The sequence below is a fragment of the Callithrix jacchus genome, chromosome 1 (genome assembly GCF_049354715.1).
Source record: "Callithrix jacchus isolate 240 chromosome 1, calJac240_pri, whole genome shotgun sequence".
Lineage (NCBI taxonomy): Eukaryota > Metazoa > Chordata > Mammalia > Primates > Cebidae > Callithrix > Callithrix jacchus.
The window spans coordinates 209,539,078-209,562,888 of NC_133502.1; the positions used below are offsets into that span (position 1 = coordinate 209,539,078).

Here is a 23,811-nt window from a genome sequence, read left to right on the forward strand (position 1 = left end):
CACATACGGTTCCCTCTGTTGGACAACACCCACGTGATACATCTGTGGAAACCTCAAATTATTCCAAGCCATTAGCACTATGCCTCCTCCCCAAAGACAAGGGTTCTGCATTAATCTATTACAAGACTCACAACAGTGAACGGGAATGATTTGCTTCTACTGCTTTCTCCATTAGGCAAATTATGGATTAACTATGATTCCTTTTAGACTTACAAGAGTTTTTTCTTTTCTTTTTTTTTTTTTTTTGAGATAGGATCTCGCTCTGTAGCCCAGACTGGAATGCAGTGGTGCAATCTCGGCTCACTCACTGCAGCCTTGATCTCCCGGGCTCAAGTGATTCTCCTGCTTCAGCCTCCCGTGTAGCTGGGACTACAGGCACCTGCCACCACATCTGGGTAACTTTTGTATTTTTAGTAGAGATGGGGTTTCACCATGTTGGCCAGGCTGGTCTCGAACTCCTGACCTCAGGTGATCCACCCACCTTGGCCTCTCAAAGTGTTGGGATTACAGGTGTGAGTCACCGCTCCTGGTCCCTTCTGAATATTTCATCATACCATTTTAGGTATTCTCTGAAACATGGTAAGTTTTTACTGCCATTATTTGGGGAAGATAAAAGGAGAGGGAAGAAAACTAGCTTCATTAAATATATACCCTGTGGCAAGCACTATGCTCTATGCTATGTGCTGGGGGCATGAGTGGAAGAATAAGACACCTGCTCTCATGGAGCACACATTCTGGCAGTCAAGATTCGAATGCCCTGTTTAAAGTTACCTTATTTGGGCTGGCCATGGTGGCTGATGCTTATAATCCCAGCACTTTGAGAGGCAAAGGCAGGTGGATCATCTGGGGTCAGGAGTTTGACACCATCCTGGCCAACATGGTGAAACTCCATCTTTACTAAAAATACAAAAATTAGCTGGGTGTGGTGGCAGGCCCCTGTAATCCCAGCTACTCGGGAGGCTGAGGCAGGAGAATTGCTTGAACCCAGGAGGTGGAGGTTGCAATGAGTGGAGAGCATGCCACTGCACTACAGCCTGGGAGACAGAGTGAGACTGTCTCAGTACATACATACATACATATATAAATAAGTTAACATATTTGATGCTTCTCAGAATTGGGGATTTGAAAAAAAGAAAAATGAAATAACAAAAAAGTTAATCTATTTGAGCATATAAAACAATGCTGACTTTAGCATTTGACAGACTTTGTAGTATAACCTTTAGTCATACAATCAGGGGTCCCCAACCTCAGAGCCACGGATGGGTGGAAGTCTGGCATGTTAGGAACGAGGCTGCACGGCAGGATGTGAGTGGCAGGCGAGCAGAGAAGGTTCATACAATCAGGGGTCCCCAACCTCAGAGCCACGGATGGGTGGAAGTCTGGCATGTTAGGAACGAGGCTGCACGGCAGGAGGTGAGTGGCAGGCGGGCAGAGAAGGTTCATCTGTATTTACAGCCACTCCCAATTCCTCATGTTACTGCCTGAGCTGCAGAATTAGATTCTCATAGCAGTGCAAATCCTGTTATAAACTGTGCATTCGAGGGACCTAGGTTGTGTGCTCCTTATGAGAATCTAATGCCTGATGACGATCTGTCACTGTCTCTCAGCACCCCTAGACTGTCTAGTTGCAGAAAAAGAAGTTCAGGGCCCCCACTGATTCTACATTATGGTGGGTTGTAGAATTATTTTATTATATGTTACAATGTAATTATAGTAGAAATAAATTACACAATGAATGTAATGCTCTTTTATTTTTTTGAGATGGAGTTTCACTCTTGTTGCGCAGGCTAGAAGGCAATAGCCCGATCTCAGCTCAGTGCAACCTCCGCCTGCCGGATTCAAGTGATTCTCCTGCCTCAGCCTCTCAAGCAGATGGAATTACAGGCATGCGCCACCGTGCCTGGCTACTTTTGTATTTTTTTAGAAGAGATGGGGTTTCACCACTGCGCCCAGCCAAAATTCAAATGAATTAAAATTAAAATTTTACTCTTGGCTGTTCTGTTTATGGAGTAGCCATTCTTTTAACGTTTTACTCTAAACATGTTTTACTTTTGTTTGTCTGAGACAGGCTCTCACTCTGTCGCCCAGGCTGCAGTGCAGTGGCATCATCACCACCTCCCAAAGTATTGGGAGTACAGATGTGAGCCACTGCATTCAGCCTCAAAATTATACTTATTCAGTCACAGTCACTTTAGCCAAATTCCAAGGACTTAGTTGTCACATGCCACTAGTGCTACTGGGATGGCCAGCCCACGTCTGGGCACCTTCTACCCTTCCAGTCTCATCTCCTGCTGCTTGGATGGTACATTTTGGATGGCACATTATTTCCGCTCTCTTTTATCTAATTAACTTTTGCTCCTCCTTCAGCACCTTGACCTCCTTGTATGGTCAAAACACACTCTGAAGCTGTGATGACAGTTATAACTCATTATTTACATAACTGACTGATTATCCTATCTCCTCCAGTAGATATAAGCCCCTTTAGGGCAGGGATCAAGTCTGGTTTAGTTTACCTTTCTGTCTCAAGTAGGAGCATGCTACTGGCTTATGGTAGGTACTCAATAGTCATTGTATCCACAGTACCCAACCTTTTTGGCATCAGGGATCAGTTTCATGGAAGACAATTTTTACACAGACCTGGAGTAGAGGACTGGTTTCAGGATGATTCAAGAGCATTACAGGCCGGGCGGGGTGGCTCATGCCTCTAATCCCAGCACTTTGGGAGGCGAAGGCAGGCGGTTCACGAGGTCAGGAGTTCACGAGACCAGACTGACCAACATGGCGAAACCCTGTCTCTACTAAAAATACAAAAATTAGCCAGGCATGGTGGCACACGCCTGTAATTCCAGCTATTCAGGAAGCTGAGGCAGGAGAATTGCTTGATCCCGGGAGGCGGAAGTTGCAATGAGCCAAGATTGCACCACTGTACTCCAACCTGGGTGATGGAGCAAGACTCCGTCTCAAAAAAAAAAGCATTACATTTGACTAGGTGTGGTGGTTTATACCTGGAATCCCAGCACTTTGCGGGGCTGAGGCGGGTGGATCACCTGAGGTCAGGAGTTCCAGAACAGCCTGGCCAACACGGTGAAACACCGCCTCTACTAAAAAATACAAAAAATTAGCCAGGTGTGGTGGTGGGTGCTGGTAATCCCAGCTTCTCAGGCGGTAAAGACAGGAAAATCACTTGAACCTGGGAGGGGAGGTTGCAGTGGGCTGAGATCACACAACTTGCCTAGCCTGGGCAAGAGTGAGACTCCATCTTAAAAAAAAAATTAAATTTAGAAATACTGATCATATCTTGAAATAGTAATATTTTGGACATATGGAGTGAAATAAAACATCACTCGAATTAATTTCACTTGGCTTTTCTGTTTTTTACTTTTAAAAAAATGTGGCTACTAGAAAATTCCAAATCACATATGTGGCCTGCTTTATGTTTCTATTGGACAATGCTGAGCCAGATTGTGAAGATTTTGGTTCTAGGATATGGAAGTCTCCCCTCTTTTAATGCAAGGTGTTGTAGTTGAAAGAGAATTGCGCTTGGAGCCCCCTGGGTCCTGCCCCTCAATGGATGGTGCCACCTGGTACACCCACTAGGCAGCCGGTAAACATTTGAACGGCCTGAGTTTCTTCATTTATCAGACGGAACAATAATATACGCTGTTAGGACTCTAGGAGATCTGGAGTTGATTCTCCAGTAGTTCTCTGCCATTGCTCACAGTTCCACCTTTAAGTGGTCCCTGGGCCTCAGTTTCCCTTGCTTGTAGAAGCCACCGTGAAGGCGTGCGGAGGGGTCACGCTGCCACAGGTGGGTTATGGTGCGTCTGTCCGTCCGTCTTACCTGAAAGCAACGGCGGAATTTGACGAACCCTGGGCCGGTCCCGCCACGGGTTCCTCAGGGTACCCCGCAAAGTTCCGGGTGGGCCCCCGATACTCACAGCAAGGGGTGCCCCTTGCCTTGTGCTCAGGCAGAAGGAGGGTAGCCAGGGAGAGGCCTATTTTGCTACTGTGAGTCCAGGCGTTCTCCAGGCAACGCCGGGGCGGTCACCATTTTCCGGTTTCTCTTAACAATGAAATCTTTGCAAGCCTCCGCGTCGTCCGCGAGACGCCGTTTCCATAGTGATAGCCCGGCCGGGGACCCAGACCAATGTGTCTGTGGGGAGGGTGAGTGCAGGTCATGGTCCTAGCCTGTAACGGGGAACATGTAAAGGACTCCAGAAGACATTGCCTTTGTATAATCCGTTTACTGTCCCGAGGGGATTCGCGGAGTTTCTGGGGACTTGCTCCGGCTGGCGCTGGGGACCCCCCTTTTCTCGGTGGTAGAGGCCGGGCGGGGCTGCGCATGCGCGTGACGGGCGGGCGGCAGGAGGCGAGTTGGTAACGGTAGCGCTGGCCTGTAGGGTCTTTGCGGGGGATTTCAGGGAGCGGTTGCATCCCGGCTTCTGGGACGCGTCAGGTACGTCTCCGAGTCCGGCGTCGCTGGGCAGCGCTGCTAGGTTCACCTGGGGGCCCGGGGACGTCCAGGCCTGGCCGGGATAGAGGCGGCGGGAGGGCGACCCCGGGAGGTGGCCGCCCTCCTCTGTGTGTCTCCGCGGCTGTGAATTGGGGCGATAATTCCTCCCGGTAGGTCGCTGTGAAGGTGCATGAGATCGTGCGTGTGAACGTTTGTTGTCAGCTGTTACTTGAGTCCGACAGCCCCGGGGGGCCCTGCACTTGCGTAACATGGCTGTCTCTGAACTCCTTGGGGGACATGTGTACCTTTGAGAATCCGATGAAAGCCAAAGATTCCTCCCTTATTTTCTTAAAGAAATATAATATATTTTATGGCCTGTTGGAAACGGAAAACCTTTGCACAATCATTAGTATTAGTATCAGTATCTGGATTGGAGACCACTTACTTGATCCTCTTCCCAGGGTCATTGTGAGAATCAAGTGCACAGCTTCTCGTAAACACTAAATACTAAAACATCTGGTGATCCAGGTACTATTATTATTCCGCATTGCAAAGGAAGAAGCCGAAGACCAGGGGGGATAAATGCTGGGGTCCCGCTGGGGTTAAGCAGCAGAGTGATCATTGGAAGCCAGGTGCTCCCCATTCACTGCCTTTGTGCTGAACACGCTCTTCTTGGGAGTTTCACTAGAAAGGTTGCCTTGGGCCAAAGGGATAGGCTGTACCTCAAGTCCACGCGGATGCCCCAGAACCCCAGGATCTCAGCCGACCTGTTTGTGGATTATTAGATCTGATTTAAAAGGTAGCTAATCAGGCCGGGCGCGGTGGCTCACGCCTATAATCCCAGCACTTTGGAAGGCCGAGGCGGGTGGATCACGAGGTCAAGAGATCGAGACCATCCTGGTCAACAAGGTAAAACCCTGTCTCTACTAAAAATACAAAAATTAGTTGGGCAAGGTGGTACGAGCCTGTAGTCCCAGCTACTCGGGAGGCTGAGGCAGGAGAATTGCTTGAACCCAGAAGGCAGACGTTGAGATGAGCCGAGATCGTGCCATTGCACTCCAGCCTGGGTAACAACAGTGAAACTCCGTCTCAAAAAAAAAAAAGGGTAGCTAATCGGCCGGGCGCGGTGGCTCCGGTTTGTAATCCCAGCACTTTGGGAGGCCGAGGTGGGCTGATCATAAGGTTAGGAGTTTGAGACCAGCCTGGCCAATGTGGTGAAACCCCATCACTACTAAAACTATGAAAGCCAGACGTGGTGCGTGCCTGTAGTCCCAGCTACTTGGGAGACTGAGGCAGAAGAATCACTTGAACCCAGGAAGTGGAGGTCGCAGTGAGCCAACATTGGCCACTGCACCCCAGCTTGGGCAACAGAGCAAGACTGTCTTTAAAAAAAAAAAAAAAAAAAAAAGTAGCTAATCCAGACCCTTCCTCATCTGTAATATATGGCTGACAGTTCCCAGCTGTAATGTTATGAGAGTCAGTGCGGTCATGAGTGAGGTGCCCCAGTTAAAGCCCCAGAAGTCAAGCAGCTGGGCCAAGGTCTGGCAGGCAGCCGAGGGCAGGGCCAGGCCTGGTTTTGTCCAGACCCTGTGTTCAGGCACAGTGCAATCAGCATCAGTGGGGACTTGGCTTATTTTTCTGTCTTCAAATGTCTCTAGATGCCAGGATTGCCGCGGACTGCTTTTTTTTTTTTGAGACGGAGTTTTTTGCTCTTGTTACCCAGGCTGGAGTGCAATGGCGCAACCTCGGCTCACTGCAACCTCCGCCTCCTGGGTTCAGGCATTTCTGCTGCCTCAGCCTCCTGAGTAGCTGGGACTACAGGCATGCGCCACCATGCCCAGCTAATTTTTTTTTTTAGTAGAGATGGGGTTTCACCATGTTGACCAGGATGGTCTCGATCTCTTGACCTTGTGGTCCACCGCCTTGGCCTCCCAAAGTGCTGGGATTACAGGCGTGAGCCACCGCGCCTGGCCCCAATATAATTGTTTTTAATTGCAAAGACATAACTACCAGGAAAGCTATCATGATTACATAACCCAAAATACCTTTATTTATTTATAAATTATATATACATATACTTAATGTATTGTATGTTATAAAACTTACAGAGAAGCTTCTAAACTTTTGTCATGAATGTCAGTGAGATTAATTTCTCCCTCAGTGAAAACAGCCTGGAAGTTTTTTTTCCTGTTCTCATTGAATACATGTCTTGCTGATTATCATGGAGTCATACTTTAATTCTGTTTTAATCATAATGTATCTAAAACCTTGTTTCGAAAATCTTGAAAAGATACAGACCACTCCTTCTGCCTTTTTTGGCTAATATCTCATCAGATCCAATTAACCTGTTACTGCTTTTATTTCATTATGTAGTGAAGGAAGACCTTATCCCCAGTAGGAGGAGCAGTGAGGGTTCTGCCCTTTTCTTTTCACTGACTTGTGCTATCATTGTTGTTCTCTTCAGTCAATGGTTTTTTAGAAGGATTCTTTGTAAACTATGTGTGTGCTATAAATTAAAATTGGGTAATATAGGCTAGGCACAGTGGCTCACGCCTTTAATTCCAGCACTTTGGGAGGCGGAGGTGGGAGGTTCATGAGGTAAGGGATTCGAGACTAGCCTGGCCAACATGGTGAAACCTTGTCTCTACTAAAAATACAAAAATTAACCGGGTAGGGTAGCACACACCTGTAGTCCCAACCACTTGGGAGGCTGAGACGGGAGAATCATTTGAACACCGGAGGTGGAGGATGCAGTGAGCTGAGACCATGCCACTGCACTCCAGCCTGGGTGACAATGTAAGACTCCATCTCAAAAAAAAAAAAAAAAAAATGGGTAATAAAGGCCAGGCGTGGTGGCTCAGCCATGTAATCCCAGCACTTTGAGAGGCCAAATTGGGCCAGTTGCTTGAGCTCAGGAGTTCAACCAGCCTGGGCAACATGGTGAAACTCCGTCTGTACAAAAAAATACAAAAATTAGCTGGGCCTGGTGGCGTGTGCCTGTGATCTCAGCTACTCGGGAAGCTGAGGCAGGAGAATCGCTTGAGCCTGGGAGGTCGAGGCTGCAGTGAGCCAAGATTATGCCACTGCACTGGAGCCTGGGTGACAGAGTGAGACCCTGTCTTAAAAAATTTTGGGGGGGTGATATACGTGAAAAAAAGAACACTAACCCCTGTCTTATATACAAAAATTAATTCAAGATGAATTATAGTCACAAATATGAAACATAGACAATAATATTACCAGAAGTTAACAAAAAATATCATCATGATCTTGGGGTAGGCAATTTTTTTTTGGTGGAGGAGTGGGGATGGGGTCTCACTCTGTCAGGTTGGAGTGCGCTGGCATGATCTCAGCTCACTGCAACCTCTGGCTCCCGGGCGCAAGCAGTCCTCCGGCTTCTGAGTAGCTGGGACCACAGGCACACACCACGGTGCCCAGCTAATTTTTTGTATCTTTGATAGAGACAGGGTTTTGCCACGTTGCCCAGGATGGTCTCAAACTCCTGGACTCAAGTGATCTGCCTGCCTCTGCCTCCCAAAGTGCTAGGATTATAGGCATAAGCCACCACACTCGGCCTGGGGTAGGCAAACATTTTATAATAGTGATACAAACACTAATCATTAAAAAATAATCATAAATTGGGCTGGATGTGGGGGCTCATGCTTATAGTCCAAACACTTTGGGAGGCCGAGGTGGGCAGATCACCTGAGTTCAGGAATGCAAGACCAGCCTGGCCAACATGGCAAAACCCCATCTCTACTAAAAATACAAAAATTAGTTGGGTGTGGTGGCAGGTGCCTGTAATCCCAGCTACTCAGGAGGCTGAGGCAGGAGAATTGCTTGAACCCAGGAGGCAGAGGTTGCAGTGAGTGGAGACCGTGCCACTGCCCTCCAGCCTGGGCAACAAAGTGAGACTCCATCTCTAAATAAATGAATGAATGAATGAATGTTGGATTTCATTGCAATTAAGAACTTCTGGCTGGGTGCAGTGGTTCACACCTGTAATCCCAGCACTCTAGGAGGCCGAGGTGGGCAGATCACGATCACAAGGTCAACAGATTGAGACCATTGCGGCCAACATGGTGAAACCCCGTCTCTACCGAAAATGTAAAAATTAGCTGGGTGTGGTGGCACATGCCTGTAGTCCTAGCTACTCGGGAGGCTGAGGGAGGAGAATCACTTGAACCCGGAAGGCAGAAATTGCAGTGACCCAAGACTGTGCCACTGCACTCCAGCGGCAACAGAGTAAGATGCCTCAAAAAAAAAAAGAACTTCTTTGATCAAAAGAAGCCAATAAGAAATCAAAAAGAGGTCCAGCGCAGTAGTTCATGCCTGTAATACCAGCACTTTGGAAGGCCAAGGCAGATGGATAACTTGAAGTCAGGAGTTTCAGACCAGCCTGGTCTGGTCTCTACCAGCCTGGCTAACATAGCAAAACCCCTCTCTACTAAAAATAACAAAAATTAGCTGGGCATGGTGTCATGTGCCTGTAATCCCAGTTACTCGGGAGTGTGAGGCAGGAGAATCACTTGGACCTGGGAGGCAGAGGTTGTAGTGAGCTGAGATCATGCCACTGCACTCCAGCCTGATGACAGAGGGAGACTCTATCTTAAAAAAAAAAAAATGGTGCCAGGCACGGTGGCTCACACCTGTAATCCTAGCACTTTGGGAGGCCAAGGTAGGTGGATCACCTGAGGTCAGGAGTTCAAGACCAGCCTGGCCATCATGGAGAAACTCCATCTTTAAAAAAAAAAAAATGGCGAAAGACATGAACAAGCATGTCACAAAAGAGAGTATCCAGAGCTGGGCATCCAGAGCTGGGCATGGTGGATTATGCCTGTAATCCCAGTATTTTCGGAGGCTGAGGTGGGTGGATCACCTGAGGTCAGGAGTTCGAGACCAGCCTGGCCACCATAGTAAAACTCCATCTCTACTAAAAATACAAAAAATTAGCCAGGCGTGGTGATGCGCATCTGTAATCCTGTCTACTCGGGAGGCAGAGGTTGCAGTGTGCCGAGATCGCACCATTGCACTCCAGCCTGGGCAACAAGAGAGAGAGTATCCATATATGTCCAAAGAGAATGTTAAATGGTGCTCAATTTAATTAGTTATTTGGGAAAAGCAAATTAAACAATGCAACACTACTACCTACCTGCCACAATGGATAAGGTGAAAAAGACAGAAAGTACCAGATATTGACAAGGAACTTTTGCAAACTGCAGTTAGGAGTCTAAATTGGTACAATTACTTTGGAAAACCATTTGGCAGTATCTGTTAAAGCTAAATATATGGATGCTCTGTGACTCTACAGTTCTACCCCTAAATATGGAACCAGGAAAGCGTGCGTGTGCTGCGGATATACGTGCCCAAGCATCATGTTCTTAGCAGGACTTTTATTTATTTTTTTTTAAGACAGGGTCTTGTTCTGTTGCTCAGACTGGAGTGTGCAGTGGGTGATCATAGCTCACTACAGCCTCAAGCTCCTGGGCTCAAGCAGTCCTCCCACCTCAGCCTCCTGAGTAGCTAGAAGTATAAGGGTATGCTACCATGCCTGTCCGATTTTTTGATTTTTTTGGTAGAAATAAGGTCTCATTATGTTGCCCAGGCTGGTCTTGAACTCCTGGCATCAAGTGATCCTTCTGCCTTGGCCTCCCAAGCATAAGCAACCATGCTTGGCCTAGTAGCACTATTTTTTTTTGATGGTCAGAAACTGGAAACCAGCCAGGTGTGGTGGTTCACGACTGCAATCCCAGCACTTTGGAAGGCTGAGGCAGGAGGATCACTTGAGCCCAAGAATTTAAGACCATACTGGGCAACATGGCAAAACTCCCATCTCTATTAAAAATGCAAAAAATTAGCCAGTGTGGTGGTGTGTGCCTATAGTTCCAGCTACCCATGAGACTGAGGTGGAGGGTCACCTGAGCCTGAGAGGTGGAGGCTGCAGTGAGCAGAGATGGCACCACTGCACTCCAACCTGGGGGACCAGAATGAGACCCTATCTTAAAAAACAAAACAAAAATTAAAAAAAAACTGGAAACAGCTCAGATGTCCATCATCTGTAGACAAGTAAATTTTGCTGTGTTTATACAATAGAGTATTATCCAGCAATGCAAGTGAACAAACTGAACTACACACAGCTGCATGGATGAATGTCAGAAACATGACGTTGAATGTGAGAAGCCAGATGCAAACGAGGACTCCCTGTACAATTCCGTGCATGTAAAGTGACCAGGTGAGGATTCTGGAATGCTGAAATGCTCTGGATCCCAATCTGGAGGGTGGTTTTAAAAAATTTTTTTGAGTCAGCATGTTGGTTCACACCTGTAATCCCAGCACTTTGGGAGGCCAAGGTGGGCCAATCACTTGAGGTCAGTAGTTTAAGATTAGCCTGGTCGACATGGTGAAAGCCCGTCTCTACTAAAAAATACAAAAATTAGCTGGGCATGGTGGCACATGCCTGTAATCCCGGCTACCTTCAAGGCTGAGGCATGAGAATGACTTGAATCTAAGAGGCAGAGGTTGTAGTGAGCCAAGATTCTGCCACTGCACTCCAGCCTGGGCGACAGAGCAAGGCTCTGTCTCAAAAAATTAATCATAAATAAAAAGTTAAAAATTTTTGAATATTTGATTTTAATTTTTTTAGAGACGGGGTTCTCACTATGTTGCTCAGGCTGGTCTTGAACTCTTGGGCTCAAGCAGTCCTCCTATCTTGGCCTCCCAAAGTGCTGGGATTTCAGGTTTGAGTCCACGCCTGGACCTGAAGGGTGGTTATAACTGTGTAGTAAAAACTCATGAAACCTTACCCTCATGATTTGTAATAGACTTTTCTGTATTAATGTCATATATTTACTTTTTAAATTTTTTATCTTTTTTTTTTTTTGTAGAGACGGGTCCTACTAAGTTGCCCAGGCTGGTTTTGAACTCCTGTGCTCAAGCGATTCTCCCACCCTGGCCTCCCAAAGTCCTGGCATTACAGGTGTGAGCCACTGTGCCAAGCCTAAATTAAAAGTTTGCCTCTCCCCTTTTTTTCTTTCCCAAAAACCTGGGTGCTATCAGTAAATCTACATAAGTAGGCCTAGGTGAATTGCAGGAGGTTGCGCTATGCTGAAAGCAAATGTATGGGGCGGGGAGGTCCAGCTCTGCCACAGCGTGGACCTGCCCCCTTTTCAGGACACCTCACCTCACCTTCCATAACAGGACAGGTAACCTGACAGATGAGATGACAAGTGACACTGGTGACAAGTGAGGGGCATTGTTATCAAAAAGGAAATATAAGCGTAGCTTTATTTCTTTTTCTTTTTTTTTGGCGGGCGGGGAGGGGACAGAGTTTCACTCTTGCTGCCCAGGCTGGAGTGCAGTGGCGCAGTCTCAGCTTACTGCAACCTCTACCTCCCGGGTTCAAGTGATTCTCCTGCCTCAGCCTCCCGAGTGGCTGGAATTACAGGTATGTACCACCACGCCCGGGTAATTTTTGTTTTTGTTTTTTTTTTTGAGACGGAGTTTCGCTCTTGTTTCCCAGGCTGGAGTGCAATGGCACGATCTCGGCTCACCGCAACCTCCGCCTCCTGGGTTCAGGCAATTCTCCTGCCTCAGCCTCCTGAGGAGCTGGGATTACAGGCACGCGCCACCATGCCCAGCTAATTTTTTGTAGACCAAGGTTTTGCCATGTTGGCCAGGCTGGTCTTGAATTCCTGGGCTCAAGCGATCTGTCTGCCTCAGCCTCCTGAGTAACTGAGACTGTAGGTGCGCACCACCATGCCAGGCTAATTTTTTTTTTTTTTTTTTTTGAGACACGGCCTCTCACTCCGTAGCCTAGCCTGGAGAGCAGCAGTGGATCACAGCTTACCGAGCCTCAACCCCCCTGGGTTCCAGCCATCCTCCTTCCTCAGCTTCCCAAGTAGTTAGGACTACAGGCATGTGCCACTGTGCCCCACCCAAAAATCTTAGCATACTGCGTAGTACAGAGAGAGCATTCAGCACATGGGAACTAGTTTTTTTTTTAATGCAACCTTTCCTGCACAACACATGGGAATCCATTTTGTGCTGCTGTAACAGATTACCTCAGATTGGGTAATTTACAGAGAAAAGAAGGCTGGGAGTGGTGGCTCACGCCTGTAATCCCAGCACTTTGGGAGGCCAAGGCAGGTGGATCACGATCATGAGGTCAGCAGATCGAGACCATCCTGGCCAACATGGTGAAACCCCGTCTCTGCTAAAAACACAAAAATTAGCTGGGCGGAGTGGCGTGCGCCTGTAGTCTCAGCTACTTAGGAGGCTGAGGCAGGAGAATCGTTTGAACCTAGGAGGTGAAGGTTGCAATGAGCCGAGATTGCCCCACTGCACTCCAACCTGGGCGACAGAGTGAGACTTTGTCTAAAAAAAAAATTGATAAATAAGAGAAAAGAAGTTTATTTGGTTCACAGTTCTGGAGACTGGGAGGTCCAAAAGCAGGGTGCAAGTATTTGGTGAGGGTCATCTGGTGTGAGGCAGAAGGCACACGTGGGGAGCAAGTGCATGAGCCAGACAGCATGGCAGCAGAACTTATACCAGGAGCCCACTCCCGAGATAACTAACCTACTCCCATGACAACAGCATTAATCCATTTAGGAGAGCAGAGCTCACATGGGCCAGTCACCCCTTAAAGGCTCGCCACTCTTGATACTGTTACCATGGCAGTGAAATTTTAACATGAGTTTTGGTGGGGAGATTCAAACCACAGCACCAGGATTGTTAGTAACCACATGATAAAATGTATGTTTTCAAGATATGAGGACAATGGTGTGAGGTCAGTGATCCAGCTGTCTTTCCCCCTAACTTTTTCCGACCCTAGGAGAAGGGAGCGCTGGGTTTGGCCTGATGAAGATCAGACCAAAGATGCCCTTCTTTTGGAATATGTTCAGTCCGAAGAAGACACCTCCTCGGAAGTCTGCATCTCTCTCCAACCTGCATTCTGTGAGTGTCGGTACTGGCGTCAGCCCAGTGTGCAGCGTGAGTTGAGTGCTGAGTGCGTGTCTGAGTGGAAACCGGTCCTCTGGAGGCATCGCTGCAGGAGGGCATCCTTTCCATCCATATGATTGCTATTGCTGAAAACGTTTTCGAACTCTTGTTTGGGAATGATTGTCAGAGCTTGTTTATCCAGGAACCTAAGAAGACAATCTCATTATGATATTTGACCCCAAACAATATTATCCAGTTTTTTTTTTTTTTTTTTTTTGAGATGGAGTCTTTCTACCCTTGAGTGGTGCAATCTCAGCTCACTGCAACCTCCACCTCCTGGGTTCAAGTGATTCTCCTTCCTCAGCCTCCTGAACAAGTAGCTGGGATTATAGGTGCCTGCCACCATGCCTGGCTGATTTTTTTTTTTTTTTTTTGAGATGGAGTTTCACTCTTGTTGCCCAGGCTAGAGTGCAGTGGCGTGATCTCGGCTCACTGCAATATCCGCCTCCCGGGCTCAAGCGATTCTCCTGCCTCAGCCTCCCAAGTAGCTGGGATTATAGGCATGTGCCACTATGCCCAACTCATTTTGCACTTTTTTTTTGACAGAGACGGTTTCTCCATGTTGGTCAGGCTGGTCTCGAACTCTTGACCTCAGGTGCTCTGCCCGCCTCAGCCTCCCAAAGTGCTGGGATTACAGGCATGAGTCACCATGCCCGACCTAGAACGTTCTTCTCTATTGATTAATTCAAGAGCTATTGATTGATACCTTTCTATGTGGCAGGCACTCTTCTAAGCACTGGCAGGCAGAAGTGGATGAAGGAGGGGAGAGGAAAAACATCCAGTCCCTGCCTTCATGGGGCAGATATTTTAATGGAAGGCTACAGAAAATCAGCACATTTAAATCAGAGGGTGATAGGTGGTAGACAGCAAAACAAAGCATAGGCCTGGGAAGGGGTGTTTCTGAGTAGTGGGGACAGAACTGTCATCTTCACCAGGGTGGTCAGGAAGGCCTGACTGAGAAAGGGACATTTGCACACTTCCCTGAAGGTCTCTCCCTGTTGAGCTGCTCTTGAGGAAGAGCTGCTCATACTCTTCCCTGGGTACCCAGTACCGAGTCCTGAATTAGGGTGGGTGCTCACTGAGTTGTAGAAATGAATATATGGGCTGGGTGCAGTGGCTCATGCCTGTAATCTCAGCACTTTGGGAGGCTGAGGCGGGTGGATCACAAGTTCAGGAGTTCAAGACCAGCCTGGCCAAATATGGTGAAACCTTGTGTCCACTAAAAAATAGAAAAATTAGTCAGGTGTGGTGGCACACATCTGTAGTCCCAGCTACTCAGGAGGCTGAGGCAGGAAAATCACTTGAACCCTGGAGGCGGAATTTGCAGTGAGCTGTGATTGTGCTACTGCACTCCAGCCTGGGCGACAGAACAAGACTCTGTCTCCAACAAAACAAAACAAAACAAAAATTAGCCAGCTGTGGTGGTACGTGCCTGTAGACCCAGCTACTTGGAGGCTGACGTGGGAGGATCGCTTGAACCTGGGAGGTGGAGGCTGCAGTGAACTGAGATGGCGCCACTGTACTCCAGCCTGGGTGACAGAGAGAAACTGTCTCAAAAAAAAAAAAAAAGAGAGAAAGAAAAGAAATTACTATGTAAATTGTACTGTTGCGCATTGAGAAGCAACTCCTCTTCTTCCTGTTAGAATTTCACATCTTTTCCACAACATATGTAGCTCTGTATTAAGAAAATGATAACTTAGGGGACTATTATATTTTAAAAGGATTTTTCACTTAACAATTGACAGGATTGCTTCAACTATTAAGTGTCTAGTAGATGTAAAATAATTCAATTTATAATTTTCAGTATATATAGCTTTTCTAGAAAACATCTAATGTATAAACTTTTTTTTAAATCTCTAATTAAACTTTTGGTATACATCATCTGATTTTATGGCCTTTACAAAAATCATTAAAGGTGCCAGGTAATGATTAGAAAAATGAGTGAGTGGGGTCACATTGTTAGGGGAAGAGGAGCTGGAATGAGGGCAAGTTCCGGGCCTGCTGAAGCTGTCACGTAGCGTCTCGCCCACAGTTGGACCGCTCAACCCGGGAGTTGGAGCTGGGCTTGGAATATGGATCCCCCACTATGAACCTGGCAGGGCAGAGCCTGAAGTTTGAAAATGGCCAGTGGATAGCAGGTGAGCTGCGCTTCCTGCCATCTCATCAATCAAGATTGTAGAAGGAAACCCCCCTTTAACTGGTTCTGTCCTTCCTCCAGAGACAGGGGTGAGTGGAGGTGTGGACCGGAGGGAGGTCCAGCGCCTTCGTAGGCGGAACCAGCAGCTGGAGGAAGAGAACAATCTCTTGCGGCTGAAAGTGGACATCCTGTTAGACATGGTGAGGCAGGTAATGGGTAAGAGATGCCTAGGTTCTCCTTTCAGAGAAGCTCCACCTTGAGTCATTTAAGCCAACAGATACTTCCTCAATGCCAGTCTGGCCAGGTACGTTGCTTTGTATCCTAAGAAACAAGACACAGTTTCTGCCCACGGTCTAGAGGCAAGTGGGCTGTATCATGATGGCAGTGGTACGGACCCAGCTGGAGTCTGCACAGCATCTGCGTAGCACATGATGGGGAAGTCAATTCTCTCAGGTCGGGAGAGCTTCCCAGAGGAAGGGATATCTGAGCTGAAAGTGGAAGGATAATGGCAGGAACGGAGGTTGGGATGGAAGCATCCCAGGAAGAGGGGAAGAGCTGGCTTATAGGCATTAATACCCAGCGCAGACATGCTGAGAGGCCCACACTGTGTTAGTGTTGGTTTCTTGCGGCTGTTAAAAATCCAGCAACCCATTGGGCCTAGAGGAGCCTGTGAAGATTCAGAGGCAGGAGAGCACACACGGGGGTGGTGAAGAACACACACTCTGGAGCAAAATGGCCTGGGTTCCTTGCCCAGCTCCAGTATTGACTAAGTGCTCTGCAGTTTAATTTCTTCAGCAATAAATGGCATAACAGCTCATTGTGGGGGTACACCCCTGGAGTCCCAGCTATTCGGGAAGCTAAGACAGGAGGATGGCTTAACCCCAGGAGTCTGAGACCAGCCTGGGCAACAAAACAAGACCCTGTCTTTTTTTGTTGTTTTTTTGGGACAGTGTCCAAGCTGGAGTGCAATGGTGTGATCTCAGCTCACCACAACCTCCGCCTCCCAGGTTCAAGCAATTCTTCTGCCTCAGCCTCCCAAGTAGCTGGGATTACAGGCCCGTGCCACCACACCCAAATAATTTTGTATTTTTAGTAGAGATGGGGTTTCTCCATGTTGGTGAGGCTTGTCTCGAACTCCCAACCCTAGGTGATCTGCCTGCTTCAGCCTCCCAAAGTGCTGGGATTACAGGCGTGAGTCACTGACTTTAAAAAAAAAAAAGGACTAGGCTGGGTGTGACAGCTCACGTCTATAATCCCAGCACTTTGGGAGGCTGAGGCAGGTGGATCATGAGGTCAAGAGTTCGAGACCAGGCTGACCAACATGGTGAAACCCCATCTCTACTAAAAATACAAAAATTAGCCGGGTGTGGAGGCTGAGGCAGGAGAATCGCTTGAACCTGGTAGGCGGAGGTTGCAATGAGCTGAGATAATTTTTACTTGTACTTATTTATTTTTTTGAGACAAAGTCTTGCTATGTAGCCTAGGCTGGAATGAAGTGGTATGATCTCTGCTCACTGCAACCTCTGCCTCTCAGGTTCAAGTGATTCTTCTGCCTTGCCCTCCCAAGTAACTGGGATTACAGGCTCCCGCCACCACGCCTGTTTAATTTTTGCATTTTTAGTTGAGAAGAGGTTTCACCATGTTGGCCAGGCTGGTCTGAAATTCCTGCCCTCAAGTGATCCGCCTGCCTCAGCCTCCCAAAGTGCTGGGATTACAGGCATGAGCCACTGCACCTGGCTTGGATGGTTTTTTTAAAATGAACATAATTGTAGTATTACCTCATAGTGAGTTAGTACAAGAAAAGCAGCCAACCTGGGTGATAGAGCGAGACGCTGTCTCAAAAAATGAAGACAAAAACCAAACAAACAAACAACCCTAAGGAGGAAAATGGCATTCTTTTCAAGCATTTTTTTCCCCTAATCCCCATTATGGGAGCTACAGTTTAGGAGCAACTTAAACTCTAATCCCTTAGCCTTAGAATCACCAGTATCTGTCTTTGACATCCTCTGAGACCTGGTCTCCTTCGTTCAGGGAGTGCCATGCGTTCATGGGTGACAGCGTGCTGACAGAGTGCACTGTGAATACTCTTCAAATACTTGTGGTCCTGGGTCATCAGGTGCTTGCATTCTACCCAAGCATAGAGGGCTTCCCATCATGGAGACCAGCAGCATCAGAGAAGTGCCAGGGGCCTTTCCTGCACGTGTAGGGCCGGCCTTGCAAATCTGAAACATCTCCTAGAAATGTCCTGCCTTCTAACAGCTGCTGCTTGACTTTCAGCTCTCAGAGTCCACTGCCAAATCCCACTTAATGGAGAAGGAACTGGATGAACTGAGGATCAGCCGGAAGAGAAAATGAAGACCCCAGAGGCATTTCATTACGGAGTAGGATGTGGCTAAGTGCTTTTTTTTTTTTTTTGGTCAGACTAGCGGATTTGGTCCTGGGAGAGAGTATCCTATAATGGGACTCACAGGCACTGGCACCCTTGGGTTGGCAATCAAAGGTGACACGGAATGGAGAAGACCAAGATTCCACATGGGGGCAGTAATGAGAAGGCGCTTCACATGCACTGTCTGCGGATGCCAGTCTGAAAACCAGACTGCGTGGAGGTCTGGGTCTGCTGATGAGCTTTTGGGCACTCTCCACGCACATAAGCTTGCAAACACACATGTCCCAGAATAGCTGTGTTGGGCCCTGCCCTGTTTGGAGAAGTGGCTGGAGCTCATTCTCTTACGCCCTTACGTTGGTGTTTGGGGTGTGGCAGCAGTTCTACAGAACTCTACGTTGGGGGTCATGAATGAGCGGCTCTCCTGGCTCTTAAAGGCCCTCTCTCTTCCTGCCTTTAAAGAATCCTCCTCCCTCACACCCAGCCTCCTCTGGCCTCTGCTTCTCAACAGCAAGCACCAGCCTTCCTCAGCAACACTAGGTTTTATGCTACGTTCCTGTTTGCTCTACTTTTTTATTAAATGATCTGTGACCACAGTGACTGAAAAGAGAAGCATGAGTTCCTCAAGGAGTAAATGGAGCTGGTCAGGCGCGGTGGCTCACGCCTGTAATCCCAGCACTTTGGGAGGCTGAGGTGGGTGGATCACCTGAGGTCAGGAGTTCAAGAACAGCCTGGCCAATAGAGTGAAACCCCATCTCAACTAAAAATACAAAAATTAGGCTGGGCGCAGTGGCTCACACCTGTAATCCCAGCACTTTGGGAGGCCAAGGTGAGTAGATCATGCGGTCAGGAGATTGAGACCATCCTGGCCAATGTAGTGAAACTCTGTCTCTACTAAAAAGAACAAAAATTAGCTGGACATGGTGGTGGGCACCTGTAGTTCCAGCTACTTGGGAGGCTGAGGCAGGAGGATCGCTTGAACCAAGGAGGCAGAGGTTTCAGTGAGCCGAGGTCGCACCACTGCACTCCAGCATGGTGACAGAGACTCCGTCTCAAAAAAGAAAAAAAAAAAAAGTAAATGGAACCTGGCCAGGTAACTCACACTTGTAATCCCAGCACTTTGAGAGGCTGAGGTGGCTGATTGCTTTAGCTCAGGAGTTCAAGACCTGGCAATAGCAAAACAAAATACAAAAAGTCATGTAGCCGGGCATGCTGGTGCACACCCATAGTCCCAGCCTGTCAGGAGGCTGAGATGGGAGGATCACTTGAGCCCAGGGAGGTCGAGGCTGCAGTGAGCTGTGATTGCTCCACTGCACTCCAGCCTGGGTGACAGAACAAGATCCTGTTTAAAAAGAAATGGAGCCTACAGTCTAAGCTTCTGTTGCTCCATCCAAAGACAGAATCGGCTGGGCGCAGGAGCTCACACTGTAATCCCAGCACTTTGTGAGGCCAAGGCAGGTGGATCGTCTGAGGTCAGGAGTTTGAGACCAGCCTGGCCTGCATGGCGAAACCCCGTCTCTAGTAAAAATACAAAAGAAAATTAGCTGGGCATGGTGGCACGCGCATGTAGTCTCAGCTACTCGGGAGGCTGAGGCAGGAGAATCGCTTGAACCTGGGAGATGGAGGTTTCGAGATCGTGCCACTGCACTCTAGCCTGGGTGACAGAGCAAGACTCCATTTCAAAAAAAAAAAAGTGTTTAGGGTGTGAGGAAATGTCATGCTTGCCGAAGAGCATTCCAGCTTTCCTGGGCATTCGGCAGAGGCTGATGCCAAATGGGAACAGTCTCTGCTCAAATTTGCCTGCCCTCCTGCTTCATGGAGTTGGGACCTATTGGTTGGTGTCAGAATTTGTGTCTTAGGCAGTGCAAGTTGGACTTCTCTGGCAGGAGGAGAGAATCCAGCTCCTGAAGTCAAGTGGGAAGGAACTGACCCAGCAGAGTGACACAGTGGAAGGGGTGGAGCCGGGACTGAAACCCTGGGCATCATTTGGTTGTCACAATGATGTGGGTCCCCTGGCATCCCCACCATTAGGACCTAAACACCCTGTGGTAGGAGAGGCAGCTCTGCAGTGAAGATGGAATTTATTTGGAGTGAGCAGAAGCCATTGCTATGAGCAGAGAAATGCTATGATCCAGCTGCAGTGTGAAAAGGCGCTGTGTGTGGTGATCACACCTGTGATCCCAGCACTGTGGGAGGCTCAGGTGGGTAGATTGCGTCAGTTTAGGAGTTCAAGACCATCCTGGACAATATGGTGAAACCTCGTCTCTACCAAAAATACAAAAAAAATTAACTGGGCATAGTGGCTTGTGCCTGTGGTCCCCGCTACTTGGGAGGCAGAGGTGGGAGGACGGCGTCCAGGAGGCAGAGGTTGCAGTGAGGTGAGATTGTGCCATTGCACTCCAGCCTGCTGACAAGAGTCAGACCCCATATCAATCAAGCAATCAGTAAAAATAAAAGGATCCCTCTGGTGGCTGTGTGGTGAGAACAGACTGAAAGATGCCAGGCCCGGCCCAGGGAGGCCACAGTAGATGAGGTGAGGTGGTCTGATTCTAGATAAGACTTGAAGGTGGAGCCTACCAGTGTTTGCTGATGGATTCGGGGTACGAATCAAGGACACTCCTATTAAAGTCTTTAGGAGAAAAGGAAAATGAAATCACTAATCACCACACTAACCCTGTTTCCTTCAGTGAGGTGTTTTGTTTTTCTTGAGACATTTTATACTTTCAAATCTAAGTAGAGTCAGATATATCCTTCAGGTTCTGGCTAAAATTCTTCATCCTCAAAGATTTTACTGGCCAGGTGCAGTGGCTCATGCCTGTAATCCCAGCCCTTCAGGAGGCCAGGGAAGGATTGGGTGAGCCCAGGGGTTTGAGACCAGCCAGGGCAACATACTGAGACACCATCTCTACAAAAAAAAATTTAAGTTAGCCAGGCGTGGTGACACACAACTGTAACCCCAGCTACTCTGGAGGAGGAGGTGGGAAGATCCTTTAACCTGGGAGATTGAGACTTCAGTGAGCCAGGATTGTACCACTCTATTCTCCAGCCTGTGTGACAGGGCAAGACACTGTCTTGTTAAAAAAAGATTTTTAAAGGGCCAGGTGAGGTGGCTCATGCCTGTAATCCTAGCACTTTGGGAGGCTGAGGCAGGCGGATCACGAGGTCAGGAGTTTGAGACCAGCCTAGCCAAAGTGGTGAAAATAAAAAGAACTAGCCGGGTGCGGTGGCAGGTGCCTGTAATCCCAGCTACTCCGGAGGCTGAAGCAGGAGAATCACTTGGACTCAGGAGACAGAGGTTGCAATAAGCTGAGATCACACAACTGCACTCCAGCCTGGGCAAAAGAGCAAAACTTTTTTTAGAAAAGGTCCTGGCACAGTGCCTCATGCCTGTAATCCCAGCACTTTGGGAGGCAGAGATGGGAGGATCACCTGAAGTCAGGAGTTGGGAGACCAGCCTGGCCAACATAGAGAGGGTGAAACCCCGTCTCTACTAAAAATACAAAAATTAGCCTGGTGTGGTGGCGGGCACCTAATCTCAGCTACTAGGGAGGCTGAGGCAGGAGAATCGTGTGAACCCAGGAGGCAGAGGTTGCAGGGAGCTGAGACTGCACCACTGCCCTCCAGGCTGGGCAACAGCGCAAGCCTCCCATATCAAAAAAAGAAAGTAAAGGTTCTGTGGGCAGGAGGGAGGGAATGAGTGCAAGTGGGATGAGAGGCAATAATCGGAGGAAGTCTGAGTTTGAGTCCTTACAAGGGGAACTGTGCACTTTTTAATGGGAGGGGCTTACAGCTTTCATAGGATTTTCCAAGGGACCCATGCCCCAATCCCTAACTAAGAGCTTGCTGACACCCTTGTCCACTGCTGCGACCTCTGCCGTCCTGGCGAGTCTCACATGCCCTCTCTGCTGCTGAGCCTTCCTCTGGAAGCCTTCAGCAATGCCTCAGCCCTCTGGTTTTCCTCTCCCCAAACTTTAAATGTCTGATCCCATAGGGCTCCGTCTCCTGTTCTCACTCTGCCTATTCTTTTTTTTTTTAATGGAGTCTCACTATGTTGCCCGGGCTGGAGTGCAGTGGCACAGTATTGGCTCACTGCAAACAACACCTCCCGGTTCAAGAGATTCCCCTGCCTGGGCCTCCTGAGTAGCTGGGATTACAGGCACCTGCCACCAAGCCTGGCTAGTTTTTGTACTTTTAGTAGAGATGGAGGTTTCACCATATTGGTCAGGCCGGTATCAAACTCCTGACCTCAAGTGATCCGCCTGCCTCAGTCTCCCAAGGTGTTGGGATTACAGGCGTGAGCCACCACACCTGGCCACACTGCCTTTTCTAGATCATCTCATCTCCTCCCAGTTTTGAATACTCTGCATTGCATGATTTCCAATATTTTTTCTTATCCCTTGGAAATTCTATAATTGTTGAAGGAGCTCTTTCATCCTTAAACAGGTTTTTAAAAAAATCATGTGTTGCTCTTATGAATATAAACAACATTCATTGATTTTCCTAAAACTTCTCCACATTGGCCAGGCGCGGTGGCTCACGCCTGTAATCCCAGCACTTTGGGAGGCTGAGGCGGGTGGATCACGAGGTCAAGAGATCGAGATCATCCTGGTCAACATGGTGAAACCCCATCTCTACTAAAAATACAAAAAATTAGCTGGGCATGGTGGCACATGCCTGTAATCCCAGCTACTCAGGAGGTTGAGGCAGGAGAATTGCCTGAACCCAGGAGGCAGAGGTTGCCGTGAGCAGAGATCGCGCCATTGCACTCCAGCCTGGGTAACGAGCGAAATTCCATCTGAAAAAAAAAAAAAAAAAAAAAAACTTCTCCACATTAACATTGCTAACTACTTTCCATTTGGAGTCACTGCACTTTGGGAGGCCGAGGCCAGTGGATCACCTGAGGTCAGGAGTTTGAGATCAGTCTGGCCAACGTAGTGAAATCCCATCTCTACTAAAAATACAAAAAAATTAGCCAGGCATGGTGGCGCACACCTGTAGTCCCAGCTACTTGGGAGGCTGAGGCAGGAGAATTGCTTGAGCCCAGGTTGCAGTGAGCCAAGAGCATACTACTGCACTCCAGCCTGGGTAACAGAGCAAGACTCCGTCTCAAAAAAAATAAAAAATAAATAAATGTATATCTGCATACTTTCTGACCAGCTCACCTTTTTACTAGAAATCTATGTACAATGCCTTAGTCTCCTCATTTCTAAACTGGGGATAACAGCACCTACCACAGTGAGTTGCTGTGAAGAGTAAATGAAGACACACTGCACCCACCCACGCCCACAGGTGCCAGAGCGCCTGGGACTTAAGTGGTAGCTCTTACCTTTGGAACATTGGGAAGATTTACCCGATGTCTTCCCGAACCACTGATTTATTCTCCAAGACACTAATTTATTCCTACCAATTAGTATATGGCTCAGGAGAATGAAACTGGATTAGTGTTTCCCAAAGTGTGACTCCAGGGAGCCTCGTTAAAATGCAGCTTTCCAGGCAGGGTCTGGGGAAGGGGCTGCAGGTGCCCTGTCCACGAAGGTGGCAGAGAAGTCCCTAAAACAGTGCAAGAGGCAGGCCAAAGAGATGGACAAGGAAGATAAAGCTTTGGCCCTGGCCACAGGCAGAATTAAGAAATCTGGCAGCTGGGTGCGGGGGCTCATGTCTGTAATCCCATCACTTTGGGAGGCCAAGGTGGGCAGATCACAAGGTCAGGAGTTCGAGACCAGCCTGGCCAATATGGTGAAACCCTGTCTCTACTAAAAATACAAAAATTAGCCAGATGTGGTGGCGGGCGCTTGTAGTCCCAGCTACTCAGGAGGCTGAGGGAGGAGAATCGCCGGAACC

At 48.2% G+C, this 23,811-nt stretch overlaps 2 protein-coding genes across 27 annotated transcripts in view; one reads left to right on the plus strand and one right to left on the minus strand.

Moving 5' to 3' along the window:
• Nucleotides 1-4,072, minus strand: part of FAM227A (family with sequence similarity 227 member A) — a 55,721-nt gene extending 51,649 nt beyond the window's left edge. For 9 of the 11 annotated variants that reach the window (XM_054241521.2, XM_078340491.1, XM_078340488.1 and 6 more), the window contains exon 1: nt 3,842-4,072. The gene's annotated coding sequence lies outside the window, so the exon portion shown is untranslated. Of the gene's footprint in view, nt 1-3,727 lie in introns of all 11 variants that reach the window. The other 2 variants (XM_078340469.1, XM_078340470.1) reach the window with 2 other exon arrangements.
• A 274-nt stretch (nt 4,073-4,346) lies between these two features.
• On the plus strand, nt 4,347-18,570 carry CBY1 (chibby 1, beta catenin antagonist). Of its 16 annotated transcripts, none has more exons than XM_078340790.1 (7): nt 4,347-4,456; nt 10,547-10,685; nt 11,338-11,429; nt 13,284-13,405; nt 15,483-15,588; nt 15,669-15,891; nt 17,865-18,570. In XM_078340790.1, exons 4-6 carry the CDS (start codon nt 13,310-13,312, stop codon nt 15,845-15,847), a joined length of 381 nt encoding a protein of 126 aa, XP_078196916.1. In that variant the 5' UTR covers nt 4,347-4,456; nt 10,547-10,685; nt 11,338-11,429; nt 13,284-13,309; the 3' UTR covers nt 15,848-15,891; nt 17,865-18,570. The 16 variants fall into 16 exon arrangements, with proteins under 16 accessions (XP_078196916.1, XP_017819240.2, XP_017819236.3 ...); XM_017963751.4 differs by having other exon boundaries at nt 15,669-15,796; XM_017963747.4 differs by having other exon boundaries at nt 15,669-15,796; nt 18,009-18,570.
• The last annotated feature ends 5,241 nt before the right edge of the window (nt 18,571-23,811 follow it).